Raw genomic sequence first — 27,057 nt, 5'->3', positions numbered from 1 at the left:
TTAAATCTTGTTCTGATGGAGAGTCCTTTCCTTATGGTAATTGGGCCTCAGGACTTGCTGGGCTCTGTTAGTTTAGTAAAGTGTTATGTTTTTATAGAAAAGACACCACTGAGTGATAATGGAAGCCTTCGTCTGTGACTCAGACGGTTACACCCAAGTTTGGGAGGCCGAGAGGTCATAGATGAGTACCACCACTAACTGATCACCCCTCCAGCTCCGGGGGGCACGCACAGCCTTGCTCGGGTTAGTGCTGCACAGCCAGACCTGAGCGGACAACACGTACAAGTGATACGTTAGCTCCGAGGTTAGTGGCCAGACCGCCTGGGTTCATATCTGAGCTCTGTCGCTCATTGGCTGGAGACCTTGGGCAGATAACCTGACTGTCTTCCATTAGTCATCTGTGAAATGGGTTATTCACAATACCTAATTCATAAGGTTGCTGAGAAGATTGCACATTATCTTATATGAATTAACTGTTACTATTATTATTACTATTTGACACAAAGCAATGAAGACTTTTTTTTAGAAAAAGGAAGAATATGTTTATTTCTCCTCTGTTCACTCAAAATATATCTTGACCGTCAGTGGCATCGTCAAGACAGCATCTGGGTAGCAGCGCCAGGCATCACACAGCATTTGATGGTGAAAATATCCATGCTTTTTATTTCTGCTGTCTAGGAATATATGATGCATAATCAGAATGGGTAGCATCATGTGAGACAAAAGGTCCAAACAAAAGGCAATTCTTTTTGGTGTGGGGAAGGCCAGCTCTTCACTTGGCAGCATGCTTCTTATATAGCTCCAGGAACTCGGTCACATCTTCAGGGGACCCCAAGATGATCGGCGCCCTCTGGTGGATGTCAGTGGGAACAATGTCCAGTACAGCTTCCTTCCCTGTGGTAGCCAATCCTCCGGCCCTCTCCATGACATAGGCCATTGGGTTACATTCATATAGTAGTCTCAACTGCAAAACAAGAGTCAAGAGCAGGGTCCTTACACCAGAGGATAGTACACAGAAAAGGGATTTGTTCCATACCAAGATAGTGCAGAGGCAGGGGGAGTTTCCGAGGGAGTAACTGATCCTTTCTCTTTCCTTCCAGGAGGTTGTAATAGTTCCCCCCAGGGTTGCATCTAATTAGCCATTCCGTTCAATTAAGCCATCCATCAAGCCAGAGCCAGCAACAGATTGCCTGACGCGAATGTGAGGCAGGCCACCTGGACTCAAGACTGAATGACATTTTGGCAGAACCAATGGTTCCCTTCTCTTTATAGCACGGAAACTGGACCTAATGAGTGATTCTGTGTGTTTTGGATGGAGCTTTGCCTATTCTAAAAGCATAAAAAGTCCATGGTAGTGTCTGGCTGCAGACATCTGGAATGCAGACTGGCTCCTCCAAACAGTATCATATTGTTTGCAACTCTGTACACATTCCTTTTACAATTCTCCCAAGGCTTGAGGGTTGGGATTTAGTATATTATACATCTTGGCATTTACTTTTAAATATTAACTTTTTTATTGTATGCATTTTCACGCAGGCTGCCTACTGAGCAGACAGCTTTTTGCAGGTGTTTCCTGACTCTATTTCCATACAGGTGTCATGGCCAGAATCGAAAAACTGAAAAAAAGGAGGAAGCTCAATATTGTGTTAAGGAACAATTTTTTGAGGCATTGGAGAAAAGTGCTGTGAAGCAGGCTAGCCACATAGGTTGCGACACCTGAGGTGGCTCTCACAGGAGTGGTCTTTAAATAAACAAGAATGCCTTCAGCGACCTGGATGCCACTTGCAAAACAGAAACCTGAACAGATCTGAAATAGATCGATTTCCAACTGTCTTAAGCAGATTATTGTTCCTATTCCTTCTCACACGTGAAAAAAAAAGACAACGTGTCTATTGGGAAAAATCAGGGGACAACACTTGGGAAGGAAACACGCTGTCCCTCTGTGTGGGTGCAAATTGGGGCGTCCCTTAGCCAGAATAAGCAAGCGCAGCCCCCACCGTGGCTTTTGGGGACGCTGTGGGGGATAGACTGGCATCAGTCAGTGACAGCTTACCTGACAGCTCCAGGTTTCCCCAGAGCTTCCTTCCTTCCCTAGAAAGGTACTATTTTCCGAGCAGCAAATGTTGGCTCACTAGTTATTTCAATTTTATGCCTTTTGAAAGCAATCAAAGAAAACCTCTGTTTGGAATACATATTTGATTTGCTGTCTTGGTAATGAGGCTGGACTGTTTCATTTTGCTTTAGGAATGGAATTCATTTTACCCAAGCCAAACCGTGTACCCACTGGAAGCTCTAAGCACTTCCACCCATTCTGACGCAACATGGTTACCTGTCTTTAGTGATGGAAGGGCTCTCGAGAGACCATTTTTAGCTGATACTACCTGGCTTTAACCAGGACAAGCTTTAATCCAGGAAAGAATGTGCCACAGACATCCTTAGCACCCTCCTGCTGAGTATGTCATGCGCCCCAGGCTCCCAGTGAAACACACTGCTTCTCAGTCGCCTGTCAGAGGCTTTCCCTACCTTTCCGTTGGGGCTCTTCTTGTTTGCTGGGTACATAAAGATCCCTCCATAGACCAGGGTGCGGTGGACATCAGCCACCATGGAGCCCACGTACCTCGCACCATAGGGGGCCGAGTTATCCTGCAAGGTTAAGGACAGCAGTAGTTAGAGTTGCTAAAAAGAAAGAAAGTGAGTTAGTTCTCTCTGTGATCTCTACCCTTATTTGATTCAACAGTCATTCAATGAGCACCTACAAGGTGTGTGTTTGGGGCTGTGCTAGGAAATGTGATGAAAATCTTGTTCCTAAGGAGCAGAAAATGGAATAATGGAGACAGCCTTTATACATCTTACAAGAGGTCAGAGTACCTGAAGAAGCCCTGAGGAGGGTGTGGTTGATTCTGGCTATGGGTGGGGGCAGGCATCACAAAAATTGTCCCATTTAGCAGGACTTTGCAGGTTGAGAAGACTTTGTCAGTCTAGGGAGGTCTCACCAAGGGTGGGAGAGGGAACGGCCTGCTCAAAGGCTTGGCATCACAGAGAAGCACGCACCATCCCCGGGCCTGGGGAACAGCTCCGTGCAGTGAGGGTGCCTGTTTTGGTAGAGTAATCTAGGGCAAGGTGGAAGGAGAGAGAATAAGGCTGGAGAGAGCCTGGGGTCAGCTCTGAGGGCCCTAAATGTCATCCTAACAACGCTGGGGCTTCCTCCTCGCAACACAGCAGCCTCCCAAGGCCTTTAACCAAGAGTATGACAAAATGGGATATTCCCACATAGACCTAGCTCTACAAACAACCATTTCTTCTCTTGGCATTCAGTGCTGGGCAACTTTCTTAGAGAGATACCAAGATGGACGCTCAATCTCGAGCCGACTATAGAAATCTGTCGAAGCCATCAGGCAGGTACCTGGGCGTGAGGACCACATTTTCTACCATCTGGGGTCAGGGACCCCAGAAGTGAAACACGCTTTATTGCTGTGAACTCATTCATTTGGCTGACTTTATTATCCTGATTTTTTTCTCCTGAGAGAAGGTGGCAAAGGCTGATGTTAACATCTCAGGGCAGGGGGCCAGGTGGGAACCTACTCAGGGGTCAGGGCACGGGGGAGGCCCAGGCACCTCCATCCCTGCTGCCTTTCACCTCCAGGGTAAATCGTGAACCAACAGGTTTCTGGGTGGCCCAGGGGCGCTCCCCACCCCAGGAGCCCTCACTTACTGGGGGGAATTTCTTCCTCTGGACGTACTCAGTGACGGCAGGGTCGAAGTCCTTGGCATAGCCCTCATTGAGGCTGTAGATGCTGCCTTTCTTTTTGATCTTCACATCCCTGTCCACCAAAATGAACTCTCCGATGGCCTGTGGAACAGGAGGGAAAGGAGGGGTGACAGCCGCCTCCGCGGGGCCTGGGTGAAGGGGGCGGGCTGGGCTGGGGGTGTCAGGCCTGCGGTCACCCCCAAGCTTCAACACAGGGGGCCTCTCCTGGCCCTGGGACAGCCATGCCTCCCGCCACCTCTCCAAGAACTGTGAACGCGGTGAGGGAAGACGAGCGCGGTGAGGACGAGCAGACAGGACAGGAGAGAGGATGAGAGAGTGCCGCAGACGTGGTCAGGGATAGAGGACACTTTTGACTTTGTTTTCAAATGGTTTCAGTAAAACAAGAAAGAAACCATACCGAAATAAGGAGGGCGGACATATGTAAAACAGCAGCAAAACCTGAGGGCGAATAAGAATGTGTGTCCTAGGCAATAGAAGATGTGTGCGCCTTTGCAAAAAAAGAAAACCTTGGCGCAGACAGGAGGTGGGCTGCCAGGAGGAAGGGGCGGCTGAGTTACGCCAACGTGATCAGGCTGCTCCCAGCTTCCCAGCTCTACCTTTATGACATTTCCCCTTTTGTGTGTTGCCATAGAAAAGAGCTGAAGCCTGAGTTTTGATTCACAGCGTGCGTAACTTCAGATGCCTTTGCTCACGATCTGCAGTGTTCTAACTCTCCTCCCACAGCACCAGTGCTAAGCAGACGCCTTTAGGACTTGGGTTCTTCGAAGGAGATTCAGATTTGGGGGAAAGCGTCACTAACTCCTATTGCCCTGGAGAAAGATTGTTTGGGGCTCCTATGTGTTGCTGATAAGAGGGTGACAGAGGCTCTGCTCATCTGGGGATGGGGGTAGCTTCATTGAGGCAAAAGCTAAGAAGAAGGGAGGCCCGTCAACATTTCTCCCCAGCCATCTGTTCCCGTAGCAAAGACTGGTTCCTGCAGACAGGAAGCGGGCGGTGGAGGGAGGGAGGGAGGCCAGAGAGGAGGAAAGCAGGAGGGAGGAAAGAAGGGAGAGAAAAGAGGCTAGAATTAACAGTGGTCATTGAAAGGGATCTTTTTTCTTTTTTCGTATTTCCAAAAATTTTGACCACAAATATGTAGAGATATCTTTTATAATCAGTAAAGCAAAATAAATAAATAGATAGATAAATGCCTTTACATAAAAAGTCTGGAAAACGCGTCCCAGGGCATCCCAGTGTGACGGAGAGGAGGCTCTTGTACGTGGAGACAAGACTGAGAAGCTTTTTGAAAGTTAAAGCTTGTTAGAAACACAAATATAGCTGTGCGGTCTTTTTAGCAGCAACCATCACCTGTCCTTGTAGGAGCCAAGATGAAAAGAGGGCTAAGCCGGCCGAGGCTCGCCCCAGGCCTGGGGACGAGAGGGTTAATGTGATCTGGGGAGGACAGCCAGCAGGGGAATGTCACCGCGGTTGGGGGGTCAGGGGGGCCAAGGCTGCATTGTTCTTCCAAACTCTGAGGGCCGTTAGGTCTGAGGAGGGCCAAAGACCATCAAACACACAGAAACTTACTCCTGGAGACACCAGTCTGCAGTCTGCAGACAAGAAGAGATTTAACTTTTTGTACACACTCATCAGCTCAAAGGTAACAGAGATGTCACCAGAAGAAAATTGGGGGAAGTGGTAAGCACGTGGCAAGACGAGAAATCTGCAAACATCCGTGGCTTCAGGAACTGGCCCCTGGGCTCGGAGCAGACTTTGCTCTGGTTCTGCCCCTATTTTCCCCGAGGTCACTCCTCTGGAGGCCTCAGCTGGTGCTGCCCCCGCCTTGTGTATTTATTAAGCGCCTGTACTAGCAAGGAGGCAAAGTCCAGCCGTGAAAGAGGTGAAAGAGCGGGGACAAAGGCAGTTCTGATTTACATGACCCGCCCGCTGTGCACGCCTCCTGGATTCCAGCTGCTGCATGTGCCTGGTGCTCCCTGGGTCAGCAAAAAGCACGGAGAAACCAAGAGTTTCTTTACTTTCATACGAGGACATTTCTAAAGCTAAAAGCTATTTATAAACCCAGGTCTTCTCCCCTTGAGACTGGGGACCAAACACATGATGACACGCAGACCCACCAAAGATGGTGCTGTGGAACCCTGCTCAACGGTGGGCTGAGTGGCACCGAATATCTACAGAGATTTCTTTCCCCATTGATCTGCTCTGCTGAAACTGTCATCTAACTGAATAAATAAATAACACCAATCAATAGACACGTGGAGGAAATTATCCACAAATCAAAACCATTCGTGACAGTTCTTCACGGCCCCGTGGGCTCCCCTCCACAAGTAGCTTTTCTCTATAAGGTGGACCAAGGAATTATCTTCATTTCCTTCTTTATTTTCACTTCCTTGAGTTCAGCAAAGCCTTACCAAACCGCACAGGTTAACCGAAGGTTTGCATGCATGTGCACAATATCAAATAAATTTGGAGCTATTTTTGAAGAAACAGTGCAGTCCACTGCCTCAGCTGGGAGCCCCGTTCACCTCAGGAAAATAAGCTAGTAATAGATACGGTGGGTGGCAAATCTGCGGGCCCCATCTGGTCCATGAATGTGTTTTGGTTGGCTAGCACAGTGTTTTACAAAGCCAGAAACATTACATTTTTTCAAAAAGCCAGCGTTTCTTGAAACATTGGAAGCCTTAGCAAAACTGGGCCCCTGCTCCTGAACAGCAACAACCCCTGGGCCCCCTCCCGTCTCCACCACTGCCTGGGCCGTCCTCCCCCAGCACACTTCACTCATTTCTACAGCCTGCCTGGCCTTGGCGGGCATTTGAGTTTGTTGAGTAATAAACCATCCATTCTAAAGAATTAATCTTGGAACAAAGACCTCTTCTTGTGCTCTGGACAGATATGATTTCTCACCTCAGTAACCCTCTCACTGTCCCTCCACCTGCCTCACCTTCTTCTCCACCCCATCATCTCTTCACTCTAGAGCCTCATCTCCCACCTCTGCATACCACGCCCCCCACCCCCACCCCACACACTCCAGACCCTCACAGCCACCAGCTGAGCACCCAGCCTCCCACCGGGTCTCTCACCGGGTCCAGCATGAAGCAGTTGACACCATTTACCATGGCCAGGACCAACATGGTGGCACTGCCATAGAGAGCATAGCCGGCAGCCACCAGGTTCCGGCCTGGCTGCAGAGCATCCTTCTCAGATGGCTCATCAGTCGAATTCTAGGACAAGAAAGAAAACAAAGCATGTTTTTGTTTTGTTTTGTTTTGCGGCTCTTTTTTCCAGTTCAACCATTAGCAAGATGCATTATCAAGGTGCTCTCCTAATGAAATGGGGCATCTTCCCAGAGGCCTTCCTCCACACACCAGCAATATCCTGATTACATTACCACAGCAGCCTGCCCGCCAGACCCCAGATTTCCTGCTCCTGGATCCTTCTTTCCAATCAGAGTCCTCCTCCAATTTTACTAATTTGATATTCCCTCATTTTGCCATTATCACTTTCAAAAAAGAACATGCCTTCTTGCCAGTTCCCACTAATTTAATCTTATTACGGGCATCAATGTCTTTCACCTGCCTACTCCATCTTTATTTAAACAAATTAAGTCTGGGCTGGAGGGCTGTGAGTCTGCCGAGGAAATCAATTTCATGAGCTCTTGCCAGTTGCAGCACACACCCCAGTGAGCAGTGTGGTCCACATCACTCACACATCAAAGAAATTCTCAGAAATACAGGAACTTAGAACATCTCTCCAGAGTCATTACAGGGTAGGGCAGATGCTTTCCATTTTTTTGACCATGACACACAGTAAAGATACAGTTTTACAACACAAACCAGTACCAACACACACACACATGCACACACAACTACAAAAATTTAACAAAACAGTATTTAGAACGTGACATGCTCTCTAATCTTTCTTTTTTTTTTTTCATTAAAAACACAGCTCACTGGATCACGTGACCCACAGTTTGCCTAATACCAAGGAAGGGAACACCTTAAGCGGATGGCTCCTAGTGTATGATCGCTAATTGATAATTATCTTCTTTACTAACACTTGATTGGCTTTTTCCGTCCTCAAAACAGCCCCAAAAAGATCTTTCAGCTCAAATACTCTCTATTTGAATTTCAATAGAAACAAAAATGGGCCATTTCATTCATTCATTCCCCCAGCAGAGATTCCAGCAGCTGAGAGTAGGCAAGGGCATCTATATCATGCTGCTGGGGATGGAGGTCATCCCAACAGAGCATTCCTGGTAATTTCGCCATGTAACTTTTGAAAGTGTGGTCCAAAGACCATCTGCGTCAGAATCACTTGGGATGCTTATTAGAAATGCGTATTCCGGGGCTGCAGCCTCGACTTACTAAGTCAGACTTTCTAAGTTGGGTCCAGGGAATCCGCACTTACCATGCACCATAGGAGACTCTTGCACTAAAGTTTAAGAACTACTCATATAAAAGGAAGAGTCAGAAAAACCATTTCTCTCCTTTTTCCCCTTGTCCTCACTCCTTGTGTTTAAGAAATGGTTTTCATCCAGGTGATTGGTTGGTTAGTTGGGTTGGGTCAAGTTATTTGATTTAGTTTGCTTTCTCACAGGATACTGCAGTACAGCTAAACACAGACTACACACAGTATCAAAAAGTTGAGTTGTTTTTCCCAAACTCCAAATTTGGCCAGTGCACAACCTTGAAAAAGGAACCAGCTTCCTTCAAAGCCAGTGACACGGTAGATGGACTCAGCCCTCTGACTATCCTCTATCACAACCACTTAGCCTTGCCAGTGCAGACAAAGGTGATGTGTAACCCAAAGAGCTGACTGGCAGCCCCTGGCGGCTTGGAGTCATCAGTTCTCCACCAAGGAAAGTCTCCCAGAGATTCAGCTCGCCCAGGACCATCCATGCCTTCCGGTGGCGAAGGTGCAAGAGTAAACAGCCTTTCCCTGAAATAAGGTCACCAAACAATCTTACCCTTCGACTTCCTTGCGTGGAGTAAGAAATGGTAACATAGTCTACGATCCACACACTCAAAGAGAAAATAATGCCATGGAATCATGGATTTAGAGGAATTCTTTTCTGGCCTGATCCCCTGTTCAGTGCGTGAATTCTCTCCTCCAACCCCCCCACCCCCCCCCCCAGCAAGGAATGTCTTTGCCCTGAGGGAATGCATTATATTCTCATCCAGATGCTCACAGAACGATGGGCACACAGCTCTTGGCAAAATTAAAAAGCCCCTGGACCCTACCCTTCTCTACCTGTCCAGGCTACCACCGGGGTGGTTTGTTTTAATTCACACCACCCCATAAGGAGCATAGCAGAAGACATCACGGATTCCAGAGACGAAGTGGTGGAGGAGAAGGTCAGGGAGAAGTGGGGTAGGGCTGTCATGTCCCCAGGGCTTCCCTCAGAGCGGCAGCAAACCCTCCTTAGATCTCACAGAGCGGTCGGCAGAGGCCCCGTATCAGCCAGTATTGTTCACCTACTATGGCGCCAGACAATCTAGCAGATGACCAATACATAAGACGAGCCCCCTGCCCTCAAGGAAGTTTGTAATCTGCAGCGAACAGCTGTCGGTTTTGCTTGGCCAGCGTCCATCACCCTTCCCCCGATAACTGCACCTTAGTCTTAAAATACCGCCTCCCTCTCCTCAGCTCCAGGAACGGGCATTTGACCCTGGCCTGGCCAACCAGATCATTGCGCGCTTCAGGCCATTGTGATTGGTTGAGGGGTGGGCACGTGACCTAAGCCAACCAATCAGAGCCAACGACAACCAATGAGATGACGTTCTTGTTGGAATTGCTGCAAGGGAGGCTTGCATTTTCTGCTTGGGTTGCTGAGAGGATTGGATGTGAGCCTGGACCTGCTGGGAGCCATGTCGCCACCTCAGAGGGAGGAAGTGAGGGAGATGGGGAGGAAGTGAGTCCTGACTACATGGTCTGAATCTCTGACTGCAGCGGCACCTGAGGCAGACTACCCACTGCGCTTTCCAGTCGTGTGAGCCACTAATTTTCCTCTCCCTCCATCCCTCCCCTTCATCCTTTCTTAAGCCAATTTGAGTTGTGACACTGCCCACTGAATCTTACTACACAAAACAAGTAACATTAATAGCTGCCACTTATCGAGCACTTTTTATGCGACACGCACTATTTTTGGTGTGTTATACTTAATTTTCAATATCTCCACTTTATGGATAAGGGAACAAGAGGCATAGAGAGGTCACCTGGCCCCAGGTCCCATAGAGCCAGTAAGTGTCAAGGTCCGGAAGTGTCAGTGTTCCGCGTGGCTACTCTCAGTGAGCCTCCCTGTGCTCAGTCAAGGGAAGGAACGCGGCCTCTGAAGCTGCCGGAGTGCTTCCGAAGCTGCTCTGTTGTGGGGACCGATATTTCTAAAGTACCCTGCGACATCAGAACGTGTCCAGGAGAGGGTGACCATGCTAGCGAGGTCTACAAATCATCTCATATGAAGATGTTTAGCTTAAAGAAGACCGAAAAAAGGAGGAGAAAAGAAGCCAGGAAAGCCATTTCCAAACATGTAAAAAAAATCTTATTTTCTGATGCTCTAAAAGGCCAAACAAGTAATAGGAGACAGAGTCTCACTCAACATTTGGCAAACATTCTAACCATGACGGCCAATCAACAGCTCAGGAGAATCCTTCCCCTTCCGGATGTCCCCAGCCGGAGGCTTGGTGACCCCTCGGGGGTGCTGCAGCAGGAACTGCGTGGAACACTGACCACGTGCGCTACGAGGCTGCCTTGGAGCCTGTCTCCCTGCGTCCCATGGGCAAGGCCTCATCACTGTCGCCAGGTCCCCGCTACTGATGCCGGGACACCGAGCGGGTGTAACAGGGCGCTGAATTCCAGCCCAGAACCGTCCCTGCAGGACGCAGGAAAGGTCTCCTCGGAAGCATCAGATGCATACATGTTTACGCCCCACAGGCCCTCAAAGGGTTCCACATAATCAATAAGACTTCTGAAAACTGAAATAACTTAAAGGTGTCAGACTCATCATCTTTTTCAGTCTTTTAAGAGAGTCACTTCAGGTTTATTGAGAAGAGTGCTCAGACCCACTGTTAATTGTTCTAGCATTCTTAATTCAAGCTGCTGTTGCGAGCTGGTTTGTTTTCTTTTCAGTCGATAGCAAGTGTCTCGGTTTTCCAGAGTTTTTTCCCTTCGAAGCTCCCTATTTGGGGTGTGCAGGGAGAGGCTGGGCTGGCCAGCACGGGCCCTGTGCTAGGTCGGCCGCATCACTAACCAGCGGTCTCCCTCCGCAGGAGGAATTGTGCTGCAAAGCTCTCTACCTCTGCTACAGATGCGCTACTCGGCAGGGAACGTCACGTCCCTCCACTCTACGACAGGAAGGGATGTTTCACGGTGTGACTTGGAAATAAATGAATTGTTGCCTTTGCCTTCCTGGTATGAGCATTAGAACCTTCTCCGACTCTGATTTTGATACGGATCTGCTTCTCAACCAAGATAAAAGCAAAACGCATCCCAGGGATGACAGAGAACTGTCCCACGGGGGTCCTACCTTCCACATGTTCGGAAGGAGATCAGGTGTACTACTAGACAAGTCACTTGGAAAAATAAAGTGCAAATTGCGATCTCGCTTCTTAAGGTCTGGCCTCTGTATCTGGAGTAGGAGACTGGGGAGGGACCTCGGAGGTCCGCTGAACTAACCGCCTCGTCCGTTAAGATGAAGAAACGGGCCCAGCCTCGATGGCATCTGTGAGTTTTTACTTCTAAATAAACAGGAAAGGCTGAAGCCAAGATGACAGTTTAGATGTCATCCTGTTTTATGCCGAGCCCACAGGGATTCCTTCTTCTTTCCACCTGTCTGTATAGCTGAGAGCTCTCCCACCACCACCCGCACCCACACATACACCTCAGGAGAGAGAGACTTTGCAGGGAGAGTTCCCTGGCCAGGTTGCACTGGTGGAGGACCCAGGGCAGGGCTGGGGTCCCCATGCTGCACCAGTGTGCAGCAAACCCTCCGCAATGCACACACTGTCAACAGTCGAGGCTTTATCATCACACGGTCTCTGTCACAGCTCCTTAACCCTGCCAGTGCAGCGTGAAATCAGCCAAAGGCAACATGTAAAGAAAGGAGTTGACCATAGGCCATTAAAACTTTATTTATGGACAGTGAAAATTAAATTCATATAAATGCCATGGGTCATGGAATATTCTTCTTTAGAGTTTTTTCAGCCATATGAAAATACAAAAGGGTTATTTTTTGCTCACAGACCATGCAGATCAGGCAACAGGCTGGATCTGGCCCTGGGGGTCACAGTGCGCAGACCTGTGGTTTAGTACACTTAAAGGACAGATTCGACATAAATAATCTCTGCTGTCGTCATGCTCCCACCTTTGTCAGTCCCCACAGTATCGTCACTGTAGCCGCCCTGTACTGTCTTTTTGACTTTAACTTCATTTTCTGTCATACAGGAGAGCAATATTTTACAGAGTGAAATATCTGTCTCTTTCCTCTCACGTTTTACTCCATTTTATTCTAACAGCTTAATGGATCTTCATTGTGCAGTTAATGCTGAAAAAGTCAGACCTTGAAGTATAAACCTATTTCAAGCCTCACGGAGTTTCATGAAACACATTCTGGCTGCTCCTCCAACAGGGAAACAGGACTGGGTGCTCAGTCTTAACTTTTCTTTTGATCCCAAACCAGGGGCGTTACCTTTCTGTAGATGCCAAAAATGGTTCCAATGGATGCAAGGCAGTCGATATTGGACGATCCATCAAGGGGATCAAAACAGACCACATATTTACCCTGAGCAAAGAAAAAGAATACAACTTTACTTTAAAAATAAACTCTATAACAAAATAGAGAGCATACACTAAGGGGTAAAAAAGGGAATCTGGGGAAAACTGCAAGAAATGTGAGTCATTTATATTCTGTCATGGACAGTATGAGGTGGCATGTACAATGAAAACAACAACTATATATATATAGTATAGATGTATATCTTTTGGTGTGAGAAAACACAGAGAATTAGGCAGAGAAAACACATCTTAGAAAAGGAGGTGTAGATGAAAGTGATGGAATACAGATAAATAAGTTATAATTTCCTACGTCATTGACATAAATTAATCATAATGTTGGTTTGAGTTTCCTGACAGCCAAAGGAAAAAGAGAAACAAAGATAGTCACATATTTATCATTATTTATAAGGAAAAAAACATAACAATTCCTTAGGTGAAGCAAAGACAACCTTCAGATCTGTTAGACACTTCTCATGCGAAATCTCTAGATGACAGCTGGGGTTGCAGTGCACAGAGTTTTCAACGACAGCCCTACTGCAATTCCCAAAGGAAAGAGCCCTCAGTGGTAGTGGAACCACCAAAGCCTTGGCGCAGGATTCTCAGCGGTGTGCTGGGGCTGGCGGGTCGCCTCTCAGCTGATGGTGCGGTCTCCTCCCACTCTGCTTCAGCCATGTCATACAGTAGCTTACAATCAACTATGGGGCAGTACTGACACAGTTGAAATTGGCAAGTGCTACAAACCAGAGATTTGGTTTACCAGCACACCACTGGGGATTCTCCATCTCCCAATTAGCCACTTTAACATGTGGTTTTTACATTTCTGCATCAAATTAAGACAATTCTCTGATTCCCTGACCGCTTGCTCTTAACAAATCACCCTGGCTGATACAGGAGAAACTGTCACCTGGAAAACGGGAACATGCCTGTCATGAAGGTACACTGTAGTCAGAGAAGTTCGGGCTGGCTGATAGAGAATATTAAACTGCAAATTCAATCCACATGCCTACAACTGCCAAGTACCGTCAGAAGCCCAGCAGAGAACAACATGAACTTGGAAGCTGACAGGTAGTAGCGCCTTAGGAATGATGTAAAACAAGTTAACAGGCTGTGGCTCCCGACCCTCTTAAAAAGGTCAAGACTGGGCAGCAGGCAGCCTCTTTAAATTCATCTTCCGACTACTTTTTTCTCCTTCCACTGCTCCACGTCCCGGGTCGTCTCAGACAGGGAGGAACTATAAGCCCGTACAGCTGCGCTTCTCCTCTCAGTGCCGTTTTCATTTTTACAAGATCGCCGTTGCTCCACAAAGCAGGCTACACTCTCTCATTCACTTTTTACACAATGATTTATTGTTGAGCCCCTACAATGCACCAGGTATTGCGCTTGATGCTGGGATACAGAGAAGAATATAGCTGGTTCTCTGTCCTCAAGGAGCGATCAGATTAATAGGATTCCAGTGGATCTCAGCGCACGCATCAGTGAGAGGAATTGTGAGCAGTTGAGGTTGGCGGGAGAGTTGGGTGTGAAGGCTGGGGATTTGGTGGAAGGAGATAAAGTGAAAGAAGGAGTTAACAGAAGCCAGACTTTGAAGAGCCTTGAACATGACAGTAAAACGTTAGGAGTGGAGATGAGTGTGAGTATCTATGAGTCTCTCCCACGTACAAGAACCTGGGAGAGACGATCACGGTGTGACCTGCGTGGTGGTGTGGACTGGGGAGGACAGTGGGAGATACGGTTGTGAGGTGGAATCAGTGAAATGATGGCATGGCTCAGGAATGATCTAGGGTGATTCCTAGGAATCCAGCTTGGCTAACAAGTAGAGTCATTTATGAAGCTAGGAAGAAAAATGGTCACGTTAACACCCTCAACAGTGGAAGTGCAAACCCACCCTTTTCTCAGGTTCCACTATTATGGCGTGTTTGTCTTCTTCCGACACAAGAACACAGGTGGCAAAGGAGGACTTTAACACATTAACAACCAGGTCATTGGAGAGGACATCCAGCTTCTTCACCTGATCACCCGTCACATTGGTAGAGCCAGCAATTCCATAGCTAGAAGGAAGAAAAGCCACAAAAATATAAGCCACGGCCACCAGAATATGTCAATGCACCTATAAACCCACTGAAAGCAAGCATTTAGCAGAAGTTAGAAGAAAGGAAAGAAGACACCTGGTTGGGGAGAAATAGAGCAAGGAGGGTGGGCATCCCTCTGGATTGACTCCCAGGGGGAAGGAAATAGTGTCATTTGTCTGTCCAGGACCTGTCATGGTGCACGGCACACCTTTGAGGTTAAAGCCGTGTTTCTCAACCTTTTTTTTTCTTAGGGCCCCTAAGGAGGCTTTTCAGGCTTTTTTTCCCTAATCACATTCACTCATGGAATTTTAATTTTTTTTTAATTGGCCCTGAGCTAACATCTGTTGCCAATCCTTTTTTTCTTCTTCTCCCCAAATCCCCCCAGTACATAGTTGTATATTTTAGTTGTGGGTCCTTCTGGTTGTGGCATGTGGGACACTGCCTCAGCGTGGCCTGATGAGCAGTGCCGTGTCTGCACCCAGGATCTGAACCGGCGAAACCCTGGACTGCAGAAGCGAAGCACGCAAACTCAACCACTCGGCCACAGGGCCGGCCCCAGAATTTTAATTTTAATAGTACAGATATAGTATATCTGTTTATGCACTGTATGTGTACCTGTGTTTTATACACAAAAAGGTTGATTTTTTTCCACCTCCCCCAAGAACCAAATTTTACCTCCAAATTTATGGGCTAATGCATAATGAATCAGTTGAGAAACTCAGCAAGCAAAGAAAACTTCTAGGCAAGAGGGAGCCTGAGATGTGAGCTAAGCCAAGGGATTCTATGGTTTTACAGCTGAAAAGATCCTAAAAGAGAAGAAATTTTGACTGGTCCCACCAGCTCATTTTATAGAGGAGGCAGCTCACTCCAGGGTGCCAGCGAGCTTGTCTACACCAGAGCGCAAGGCCAGAGGCCAGCAGTTCACTTTGATGCCCAGGCCGGGCCCCTCTGGGGGGCACCCCACTGCCCCTGGCACGGGTCCTAAGGGCTGCGGGGAGTGGGAAGTCTGGAGTTTCTACTTTATTTTCAAGGTACCTGCAGGTCAGTAATGGGGGAATTCCCAGAGTGCGGATGGCTTGTCCAGGATGCTGCCTCACTTGTTAGAATGAGAAAGAGGCAGGTTGTCACAGCCTGGGGTTGAACGGGAACACTGGGAGGAGGGGAAACGGTGTAGAGGAAGGAGGCCCAGAACAAGATACGGAGACTGGAGGTGGGAAGGGAAAGTCAGAGCGTGGAAGAAACCGCCAAACAGCTGCAGGCGGGCACGAAGGGGCACAAGTGCCCCCGGCCCACGTTGCCGGGGCACTTGCCCTGCACTGTTGTCACGGCATCCGCTGCTTCAACTCCTGAAAATACATTTTCTCTAAACATAACTTGCATGTCTCTGGCTGGACAAAACTGAGCCCACACCAGAAACTGTCCAAACCCAGATGCCTCGTCTGGCCTGACTCTCTCCAGGAGGCAGCTCCAGCTGTCTCATCGAGCCCACTTTCCAGCATCCCCACTTTTGGCATCACTTCCTTGCCCACCTGGAAAACAGCGCCTCATCGCTCCGGCCCTCCCCCCACTTGTCTTTTCACCACCTCACTCGCAAAGATCAGGGGAGCCATCAGACTTGCGCTACAGCCCACGTCTCTGGGCGTTTGCTTCTCTTTCCACATACTCTCTTCCTCACTTCAGAGAAAGAAGGCAGCCAAATTCTGGGCGGATCGAGGCTTGGCAGGGCTCACCAATCTCTCTCACTGCCCCCCGCACCTGTGTCTCTCCTTCCCAGCCAGACGTTTCCACCACTGAAGTCACTACTAATTCAGGCAGATGAACAGCGCTGACGGAAAAGAGCAGGGCTTCCTGACAGAGCCCCGGCTCAGGGCCCCGCTCTGCAAGCCCTGCCCCATCTGAGCCTGCCTTTCTGCCACTGCTCCCAGAGGGCAACGACCTCGGGGCACTTGGAAGATTACATGCAATAAGGTACAAAAAGGGCTAAGTACAGCCCTTGGCGCCTAAGAGGTGAGAAAGAAATGCTTATTCCCTTGTTTGCTCACTAAAGGGAGTGCTCACTGGGGATCCGCTCATGCTGTGGGAGGAAGGGCGGGCCTCGGAGATCCCCCAGGCCTCGTCCACCATCACGCTGGCGTGGTTGTTTATCCTTTACTTCTGTGAGGATGACGACAGAGGGTATGTGTTTCCCCAGTGTGTCTTGGCTTCCAGCACATAGTAGGGCCTCAGTGAATGCTTGTTGGATGAGTGAATGGCATTGCCTGAGGAGAACAGAGACCTGAACCTAAAGGAGTGAGCACAGGAGCGATCAACTTTTAAGGTTGCTCCACACCTTGGAGGGCTGGGGGAAGCCACCAGCCTGGTCCCCAGAGGGGCAGGCCTATGGAACAGCTCCAGGAAGGCCTGGCAGGCTGGGGCAGTTGGACGAGGCACAGAGGCAGCCATGGGAAAGGTCTGTTTCACCCTGTGGCCCACGTTCCACCTGCTCAGGTCTGTTGCTCAGCGAGACAGGTGAGCTGTCAGGCTGAGGTCTCTTCTACTCAAAAGCACCCTGGAGGCCTATGTGAGGGTTCATTATTCTACAAATATTTATTGGGTTCCCACTGTGCCCCAGGCCCTATTCTGAGTGCTGGGGTCACAGTGCTGAACTGGACAGATGAGCTCGCTGACTCATGGAGCTAACATTCTAGAGAGGGAGACAAATGAGAAACAAACAAGTGCTGTGAATGCACGAGATACTGTCTGAGAGTGACAAGTGCTCGAATAAAATGAAACAAGATGCCGGGCAAGGGGTTTAGGAGGTCAAGAAAGGTCCCACTGCAAAGGGCCGGTCAGGCTGGAGGCTATCTTCACTGTTTTTTCCTAAGAAAGGAAGGGTATGAAAAAGCCCTAAGGGAGCCCAAACAAGCCAGCCAGTAACAGCTCCAACCAGAGCTCCGGGCCAGCCATTCATCCAGACACCACAGAGAGTTTGATTTTCACATTTCCAAATGGGAGGGGCTATTGTGTGCACATTTTTATAGGTAACCTTTTAAAACTCAAGGTCTTTTTCCTGTGATGCCCAGATCAGGGGAGCTCCAGAATGTGGGAAGAGGAGACCAGAGGAGAGGGTCCCGCAGGGCCAGCTCTGGTTTGTGGTGCTCCTGCGGGCCCAGGGCAGACTGGTTTCCCTGTGACTCTGTTGCAAACACAGGTTCCCTCATTTGTTCAGCGGGACTGAATGGAAGCAGGAGAGCTTCTGATGCACTGGACTGCATTTTCTGAGCTTGCAGACCCAGCCGCTGGCCAAATAGAACTGCGATGCAACTCCTGCAGCCCCAGACCGTGCTGTGGGCTGTGAGAGGTCACCGTGCCAGGGCGGCTGACTTGTCTAGCCAAGACCACCAGCCAGGTTCCTCACTGCCGCTCCAGGGCTCTAAGGCGGCTCCTGTCCTTGGGTCACAGAGAGTGGCACCACCTGTCCATGATGGGAGTCAGGTGGAACCACATAACACACAGCAGGATGAACACTGGGGACACTCACCATGCCCAGCACCAACGACTGTCTTCACCGTGGAACCATCGCAGACAGCCGGCCGCTTCTCTGGCTGTGTCTGCAGAGTTGGGGGGTTACTTCCCTCTTCCTCTTCTTCACCCCCCCAGGGTCCCTCCTCTATACTAACCAGAAGGACTTTTTGTCAACTATGCTCCAGTTGCTTGAGAAGCATAAAAAACTTATGGAGAGAGATTATTCTATACCCCTCAAACTCAAAATTCAGGCACTTCATTACTTTTTTAGGCCATCTTGTGGGAGAGTTTCCCCTGGTAAGTCCTGGTGTTAAGAATTTCTTTGAGGAAGCACAGGACAGCGACTCTATGGTAGAAACGGTTCATGACGATGAGTTCCCAGGCTGCCGAGTCGATAGTAAGGATACCCCAGCACCTGTCATTTCCCTGCGTGCTCTTCGCGTTGCATCTTAGCACGCAAAGTCCCCGTGCCTGTTCGCACGCTGCCCCGCACTGCCCTGCTCCGGGGCGGCGAGGCCTCGGGGTGAGTACTCACTCGGGCTTCTCCCGGCCTCCTCAGGAGGGGACCTCAGAAGGCGGACGGCCTGAGGGAACAGGTTTCCACAGGTCAATGAAAACCTGGAAGCGGGCAAGGTTTCTGCAGCTTCCACAGAGCAGAAAAAGCCCTCAGAAATATCCTAGAGGATCTAATTAGCTGAAGAACACATGGAGTTTATTTTCTCCACAAGTTTTCAGAAACTCCCTTAGAAGCAGTAAATTTCTGTGTTCTGATCAGTCATCGTTGCTCAAGGCCCCAAAGGATAGATGAACGAGAGTCTTTACTATATATTCCGAGGGCCACGAGGAGAGAGAGTATAACCTACCTACAGAATCAGGCCTTTTGCTTGGCCCTGTGAACTAGGGCTTGGAAAATGGATCAACTGAGTTCTAGCAGACTCCAGGAGAGCCCAGCGGGGGCTGGAAACCCGGCCTGGTCTGGAAGGAGCTTCTGTGCCAGCTGCTGTGAACAGGCGGGAACGGTACCACCACCCTCGGTGGGCCTTGAGCAAGGCCGTTCCTGCACCATCTGGATCTCTCTTAGATCAGTTCTCAACCTGCTGCTTCCCAGGGCCAGAATCACACAGCAAACGGGGCTGCAGGGATGTGGGGGAACCAGCGTACAACCCTGTCAAAAAAAGCCTTGCCAAGGCCGACTGTGCCTGACAACCAACAGAGAAAGAGAAACAAGCCGAAAGGTCAAGAAATGGGCTGAGCTGAGCAAGTGGTAAACCTCCCAGCTTAGCTCCCTCCCCACCCCACCCAGAAAAGGATTCAGTAGCAGCCCGGCGCTGATCACGCAGGACAGGGACATTAGTTTTGAATAGGTCAGTGACCTGATCTGCCGAGGATGCTTCTCCTAATAGCAAGGTATCACAGAGGGAAAAGCAAGATCCTGGGCTTTTCTCCATGGGCTGGGACTCTAGGCCACCGGGCTTCAAACCCCAGCTCTGCCACCTGCTAGGCAGCCCTGGGCAAGACACTTAGCATCTCTGACCTTTGGTTCTTCATCTGTAAAATAGGAATTCAGTATGTCTGCACTGTAGTGTGTAGACAGGGGGGGTAAATGAGTTGATATAGGTAAAAAGGGCTGAGAACAGAGCCTGGCACACAGGCAAAGGAGCAAGAAGTGGTCTCATTTCAGTCCCGTCCCTAACGTCTCTCACAGTAACGCAACCATGCTGAGAGGCAAGGTGAGTCCTGGCAAGAATACAGCATCCGAGACTCGGGTCCAAATTCTGCCTCTCGCTCTTACTGATTATGTACTAAGTGGTCTCAGCTCCCTGGTGGACTGTTTCTGTTTCGGGCTCTGTAAGGATGAGGGCTAATCCTTGTGACGCACCTGGTTCCCAGCAGCCACAGGCAGCCGTCACTGTCCTTACTGAGCCCACAGGCATCCACTGAGTAAATGAGGGCTGAGGAGGGGGCGGGGGAACCATGACCCCCAAACCAGTTTTGCAGGCAATTCCTGGGAACACAGCCAGATGGCCAGTGCTGAACTATGTCACAGGTAACTGGCAGCAAAGGAAAGTGCTCAAAGTTCACATTCGACCCAAGTTTCACTGGGGATGGTATTCTACTTGAGAGGCTTACGACATTTCACTTCAATGTCACTCCAATTAGTTGGCTCTGCAGCCCCAGTAGTTCAAGGGGGGAGGCATCCTGCCAGGGTTTAAGCCCTGTAGCTGTTCTTTTTAAACCCCAGAGACACAAAAGTTCTCTTTCCAGAGGTGGGGGAGCAAAAATCAAATTGAGAAGCTGCTGTCTGTAATATCTCTTCTTTTACTTTTACTGTAAACCTCACTGAAATTTTGGAAAAGCCAAAAGTCATTTTAATTCATGTGATGGGGAACTCTTCAGAAGCATAGTTTCACTCAGCCAGCATTTTAAAATCCTCAGAAATCTGGATTAAATACTAGCATGGTTTTTCAAATTTGCCTATGGTTTCTAGAATGGAATGAGCCATTTCACAGCCATAAAGTCTGTGATTTATGATGATCAGGGGAGAGCCCCCTTTTACAACATCTCTGAAGCACAGCCCTAGACACAAGGATTGGGGCCAGGGCCACACTTAGGGAGGAACTCTCGATGACTTCCTTGATTTGCTCCCTGACTTTAGACCTTTTCCTCCTGATGTCAATACGACAGTGTGAACGAGGCAGCACCCTCGACAGCATGTAAGAAAATCAAGTGGGAAAACTCATTTTCAGAAATACTTGACCAAAGAAAAAGAAAGGCAGGTTACCATTTAATCCTTATCACTAAAGTCAAAGGTAACACTGACTTGTTTTTGATTGATTCCAAGGTAAATGACCAACCGTTCACCCAGCCAGGAACATCCAAGGGTCAGATCAGAAAGATGTGGAAGGAGAGGCGTCAACCGGGGCAGCTTCCAAAGGCCACAAACCCCGACCTTCACTGGAGTCCATGCAGCCCAAATGGACAAACAGGATGGACTGTGGCTGGCTTTGTCTCTCTCATGGAAATGAAGTTACAACTCACTCTTGGAAACATGGAGAAGACAATTCAAGAAATATAAAATACATCTGACAAAGTTTCCAAAAGTTTAACGTCATAAACTCTGCAAGTTTGAAGATAAACTTAAGCATGTATTAACTGACTTGTAATTCTAAAATTAAAACTGAAGTTATTATTTTCTTCCATCAAATAACCGAGAGGACCCCGTATATAAAAGGAACTTTTCTGGATACCACGTGAGCATGATGGGGGGAGGTTTCCTGGACCTAATCTGACGGTGCAACATCGTTTTAATATATAACGTTCTAGCCTGGAATATACACCTGTGGGCAACTTGTAAGGATTAAAAAGTAAAATATAAAGATATAAGTCTAGAAAAAAAATAATCTTCAGCCTAGGAAAACAATGATGATATTGGTACCCATTTAATGAACTCAGTTCATCCTCACACAACTCTTTGAGGTTGAAGAAAACAGTTATTTCCATCTTACAAGTGAGGAAACTGAGGCTCAGAGATATTACATGAATTGCCCAAATCCTCACAGAAGTTGAATGGCAAAGCCAGGAACTTGACCCTAGCTCCATCTCTCTCCAAAATGTGCCCTTGGGCCCGCCCCATTGCCAAGTGGTTAAGTTCACGAGCGTTGCTTTGGTGGCCCAGGGTTTCACCAATTTGGGTCCTGGGCATGGACCTACACAACTCATCAAGCCATGCTGAGGTGGCATCCCACACAGCACAACCAGAAGGACCTACAACTAAAATATACAACTATGTATTGGGGGGTCCTTGGGGAAAAGAAGAAGAAGAAAAAAAAAAAAGATTGGCAACAGATGGTAGCTCAGGTGCCAATCTTTAAAAAAAAAAAAAAGTGCTCTTAAGCCCTGCATGATCCTGTTCTGCTAAGTCTGGTCCCGATTTTCTTTTCCTCTTCCTCTCTGCCTCAGGGCCAATGTACCAAAATCTCATGGCCAAACCTGTAGTCATGCTTCATGCCTGCCTTTCAGACTGTGGCATCCAACTGCAGGCTGGACAACATCTCCAGCTGCTAGCCCTTTACCACCTCAAGTTCAACGTTTCCAAAATGCTGGAATCACCTTCTCACCCTTCCTCAATCTCGAAAACCCAGCTCTACCTTTGGAATTCTGTTTTTGTTTTGCTTTGCTTTGTTTGTTAATGGCTGGGCTGCTCTGAATTGGGTGGACCTCCCTTGCTGCCCACCCCCCCAGTCCACACTCAGCCTTCTTCTGGGTCCTCCTCTCTGCCCCAGCTCTAGCTCTGGCAGCCGCTTTCCTCACCCCTCCCCTTTCAACTGGTTTTCTCCACTTCTCAGCTTTCCATCTTCCAACTCTATACTTCCATTCATATCTTCCCCAGATTCATCTCTAACCATGTCACTGCCCCACTCAAAAATCTGTACCCTCTCTTCTTTGCATACCCCCTAGAATATGAAGTATTCACCCTTTCCATTTGATGCTCCCCAACGCACTCACAACGTAACATCCACTAACGCTCCGCCACGTGTGTTCCATCAAATTAAATAAGCAAACTTTCCAGAAACATTTTCCCACCTAGTACTTTTCCTCACATGACTGCCCAGCTCCAAGTGCTCTCCAGCTGAAAGGCCTTGTGACGATCTCTGACCGCCCATTGCAAATATCCATCGCGACGCTCCACAATCCTTTGCATCTGCATCGTATTTTTGGCACCTCTAGGAAAGCATCTTTCAGCATCTCTACTGTGTTTTATAACTAGTTCTACACTTGTCTTATTTTTCCTACAGCATAAGCTCTGTGTCGTTCTCATCTCATTGTCTTTTCTAGACCTTGGTATACTGTGGGTGTTCAATAGCATTTTGTTGAATCGAATGGAACCAGTGCATCCTTCAGACACTGGTTTGGAAACGTGTACGAAAGGAAGTCAACTCCACTTGCCGAAAGCAGAAGCCTAAGCCCCCAGAGGAGCACTTTCTCCCAAAGGAATGAAGACTGAGAAGCAGGGAGCACTTGAATTTGAACCATGAAGCTATCAGATCCACCTGCAGGCTGCTAACTGTTCTCAGGAGAGAACAGAAGGCTGACCGCGCCTTGTCTGGACCATCACCCCTTCCCTCCCGGGAGTGGGTGGAGGAGAGGCAACAGCGCACAGACGTGGCTTCAAGAACAGGTTTGCTACAAGGTGATAGCTTCTTGGGATACAATTCTTAACGCACATCAAAAATGTAATTACTAGATGAGACAGAGTTGGGTGAGCTTTAACTGATTTCTAAAAGATAAAGGAAGAGATGTGTGGTATAGTGAAAAGAGCCCCAACCAGGGCCAAGGCCAGGTCACCTCATTGTCCTCATCTGTGCAAAGAGGGGCTGGACTAGGTGACTTCTGAGTCTTTCAGCTTGAAATTTTATGATTCTGTGAACATCTTATTACGAGCAATGAAGGTGGCTACAATAGAAACTGTTGATTAGAGAGGGAGAGAGGGGGAGAGCACGCCCCAGACTCTGTGCTTAAACTCCTGATGTGTCCCTGATGAGAAGTCATGGCCAAGCTCCATAAACTGCTTCCTGTGAGGATCCTGCAAACCTGCAATCCTCTTGTCCCTCTGGGTACATGCCCTTCTAGGGCAAGCCTTCGGCATTTACCAGTTATTTGCAGGCAAGCTGGCCTTTTCATCCAGGAAATCAAAGCTGATAATGAATGTAATTTAGAGGCCTGACGAGATCTTGTCTTATTGCTGCCTGCCAGACTGACGACATGCTGTCCTGAGACAGCCAAACTCTTATTTTCCCACAGGAGCACTTAAGTGTCCAGGTTCCGGTCTGCCCCTGTCAACTGCCCACATTACCAGACATCAACACTTGTTTACAGCTACTGTTTGAAATAGTCAAAGACCTGTGAAATGCCCCAAAATAGGGGAAGAGTTAAATAGCTCACGATACATCCTTGTAGTGGAAGACTACACAACAGTTAAAAAGAGAGGTGGGTTTATACGTCCTGACATTGAAGGATGTTCATTATATATTGTTGAATGATGAAAGCAAACTGCAGAAGACTATGTTAAGTGTGATTCCATTTTGTTTGCTATTTACAAATAGGCCTACGTAAATATATGTCCCTGTATAATTTATATGAGTATAAAGAAGTATCTGGGAAAATAACCAGTAAATTACTAATAGTGGATACCCCAGGGAATGGATATGAGGTGGGTTTCACTTTTCCCTTAGTGTTCTTTCCAGTGGTTTGAATTTTTGTCAATGAGTACAGCTTATTAACTGGTTTATAATAATAACAACAATACGTTTTTAAACCTGGAATTTACAACTATCTAGTCTAAAAATATACATATTTTACATAGCCCAAATTCGCACCCTTTGTCCAGGTCCCACTATCAAAATCCCACTATCTAAGGTCCCACTATCTGAGGTTACTTAAAAGGTGGGAAAGATACAGCTCAAAGCAGATCTTGTGTTTCTGAGTCTCTTTGGGGTTGTGAAAGGTACTGACACATTTTTAAAAGAATACGAGAAATGACAAGCACACTTTCTCAAAAAGCTCCCCGGTCCTCAAAAGCAGATAAGGCTGTAAGAACACCTATACTGGGTGTAGATTAAATCTGAAGTAAGATTTAACCAAGTGGTTTCCTATAGCAAAGGCTCCTTAGAAATGTATGATTAAGAGGGGCCACAGGTGAAATGGGGATGGAGTCACCACTTTCCTGACATACCTGTTCCAATCGCTCTCCAACAAGGCATCCCCAATTGACATCAGGAAATAAATGGGACCACACGCCCCTTTCTTAAGAGCCAGCTCCACCAACCCAAACTGTGGGACTGAAGCCAAACGGCTTCCCAGAGATGGACTCCAGGCTGCAGGGCTTACACTATTCAGATCAGCTATGAGGATCATGCACAATTTTTATAGCCTTTCTAAGTGTGGGAAATGTCAGGAAGGAGGGTGGGCAATCTGGAAACCCAGGTACCCTTCAGTTACAGTGAGGACCAGTGTAAATATAAAACACTTGTGCACGCCAGAATAACCAAAGAATATTGTGTTACTTACAAAAAGCCTCACCAGAAGGTGCCCTTTGAATTCCCGCGCCCCCGATTCCTTTGCTGCACACAGTGTGATCTGCAGACCAGCAGCATCAGCACCCCTTACCACCGAACTTCTTAGAAATCAGAACTTGAGGCCCCACCTCACACCCACCGCAGCCCTTCGCACACCAGCACTGCTGCTCCTGAGAACTCTGGGCCTGCAGGCTCCCTCCCAGCCTGTCTGGGGTCAAGGAGATATTCGATTAGAAACCTGACTTGGGGCCCCAGTGCCAAAGGGAGTGACGGAGGGAAGCAGGCAGGCCAGGTGCCCACTCCGGACAACCAGTTTCACCAGGAGGAATGGGAGAGAGGTGCCAAGGCAGGCTGCTCAGCCCAGGTGAGAGGGCTGCAGGATGAACGCAGGTGCAGACTGGGAGACAGGCGCCAGTGGCCACCCCCAAGCTCCAGAGAGTGGAAACAAGGGCTTGAGTGTGGCTGGGCAAGCTTCTGAAGAGAGTGGCTACCAGAGACAGAGAAAGAGACCCCCAGCTGTCAGACAGACAGGCTGACAGCAGGAGGGTCAGAGTCAGGCATCCAGGCAGATCCCCAGGCGGACAGACAGACAGACAGGATGCAGCGGGCAGCCGGAGGCCTGACTCACAGGTGCGCGATGCCCGCCTTGCGCACGGCCGTGGAGATGGCTTTGACCGCGGTGCAGAGCGAGTTGAGCAGCTGGGTCATCTCGCCCGTGCCGCGGGCCTTCCTGCCCTCCTCCATGACGAAACGGGTCAGGGTGACGATATTCGTGTCGAAGGCCGCCTGGTCCGTCATGCTGGGGCCGGGCTGCTGCGCGGGGCGGCAGGTGCGAACGGCGGGACGCGGCGGGACGCGGCGGGAGGACGGAGCGACCGCCGACTGTCCGCGCCGCTCGGAGCCTACGTGGCCCAGGCCAGGTCCCCGCCGCTGTGTCCCTGGGGAGCCTATAGGCACCGGGTCACCGCCCCCCGCCCCCGGGAACACCTCCGCCCCGGCCCCCGCCCCCTCTGCGGCCGCCCCGCCCCTCCGATCCCCGGTGACGTCGGGGACCCGGGCCGCCGCCCCCTCCGCTTCCTCCGCGGTGGCCCGCGCCCCGCGCCGCTGAGGACGGCCGCCGGCGCCGTGGAGCGTGGCTCTGGGCCACCTGCGTTATCTCCTGCAGTCTCCACGCCACCCTGCGCGGAGGCGCAGTCAGGATTTCCCCCAAGACGTGACCGGCAGGTCGGAAGGTTAAGAGACGCGCTGGATGTGGCGCAGCCGGGCAGCGAGGACGCGGGCGCCCCAGCCCAGCGCGGCCTGGCCTCCGCACCCGGGCCTAACCGCTGCCGTCCCGGCCCCCGGGGGCGCCACCTGCCCGCTCCCTGGCCTCTGTCCACCCCCGCTTGGCCTGTCACTGGCTCTTCTGACCAACCTCAGGAGACGCGGATTCCCCTGTCCCTCACCTGTCTGATGGCCCATGTCTGGATCCTTAATCCAGGCCTCTTCCTGTCAAGATTCCTATAATTCGAGAGCTACTGGGGACCTTAGTTTCCGATACCTGCATTGTGCCGAGGAAACAGTCGCAGACACGGGGAAGTGTCTCTTGGGTACCTCGCTGAGGCTGGAAGTCTCCTAGCCCACGTCCTGACATCCGGACCGCTTTGTAGCCCCCATGCTGCAGTCCTCGGGCAGGTCCTGTGCAGATCCGGGAACACCTTCATGCAGCACCTCCCATGTGCCCCGCGCACCGGGATAGAGCCTGAACAAACCAGAGAACACTCCTGCCTTCTCGACCTTAGATTTTAACAAAGACAACAAAAAATAAACAAACAGATTACTATGTTAGATGAGCCCTAAGTGCTATAGAGAAAAATGAAATAGGAAACAGAGA

At 49.2% G+C, this 27,057-nt stretch overlaps 1 protein-coding gene across 1 annotated transcript; it reads right to left on the bottom strand.

The window, feature by feature from the left end:
• Positions 1 to 516: 516 nt before the first annotated feature.
• On the bottom strand, positions 517 to 27,057 carry FBP1 (fructose-bisphosphatase 1). Its single transcript, XM_023627102.2, has 8 exons — positions 26,725 to 27,057; positions 25,813 to 26,131; positions 14,421 to 14,583; positions 12,450 to 12,542; positions 6,847 to 6,987; positions 3,713 to 3,850; positions 2,524 to 2,643; positions 517 to 964 (listed from the first exon to the last, which is right to left on the bottom strand). Exons 1-8 carry the CDS (start codon positions 26,885 to 26,887, stop codon positions 773 to 775), a joined length of 1,329 nt encoding a protein of 442 aa, XP_023482870.2. The 5' UTR covers positions 26,888 to 27,057; the 3' UTR covers positions 517 to 772.

This window comes from Equus caballus, chromosome 23 (genome assembly GCF_041296265.1).
Source record: "Equus caballus isolate H_3958 breed thoroughbred chromosome 23, TB-T2T, whole genome shotgun sequence".
Taxonomy (NCBI): Eukaryota; Metazoa; Chordata; class Mammalia; order Perissodactyla; family Equidae; genus Equus; species Equus caballus.
Note: the sequence above shows the minus strand (reverse complement) of the source record. Positions and strands in the feature narration are given on the sequence as shown.

Excerpts from the sequence above, each read along its gene's own strand:
- FBP1 (XM_023627102.2), bottom strand. The coding sequence starts at position 26,887 with ATGAAGGTGTTCCCGGATCTGCACAGGACCTGCCCGAGGACTGCAGCA. Across the intron at positions 14,584-25,812 it reads AAGGCGGGCATCGCGCACCT|CTATGGAATTGCTGGCTCTA; the intron begins GTGAGTCAGGCC and ends TCTTCCTTCTAG. Across the intron at positions 6,988-12,449 it reads TTTTTGGCATCTACAGAAAG|AATTCGACTGATGAGCCATC; the intron begins GTAACGCCCCTG and ends TTCTTGTCCTAG.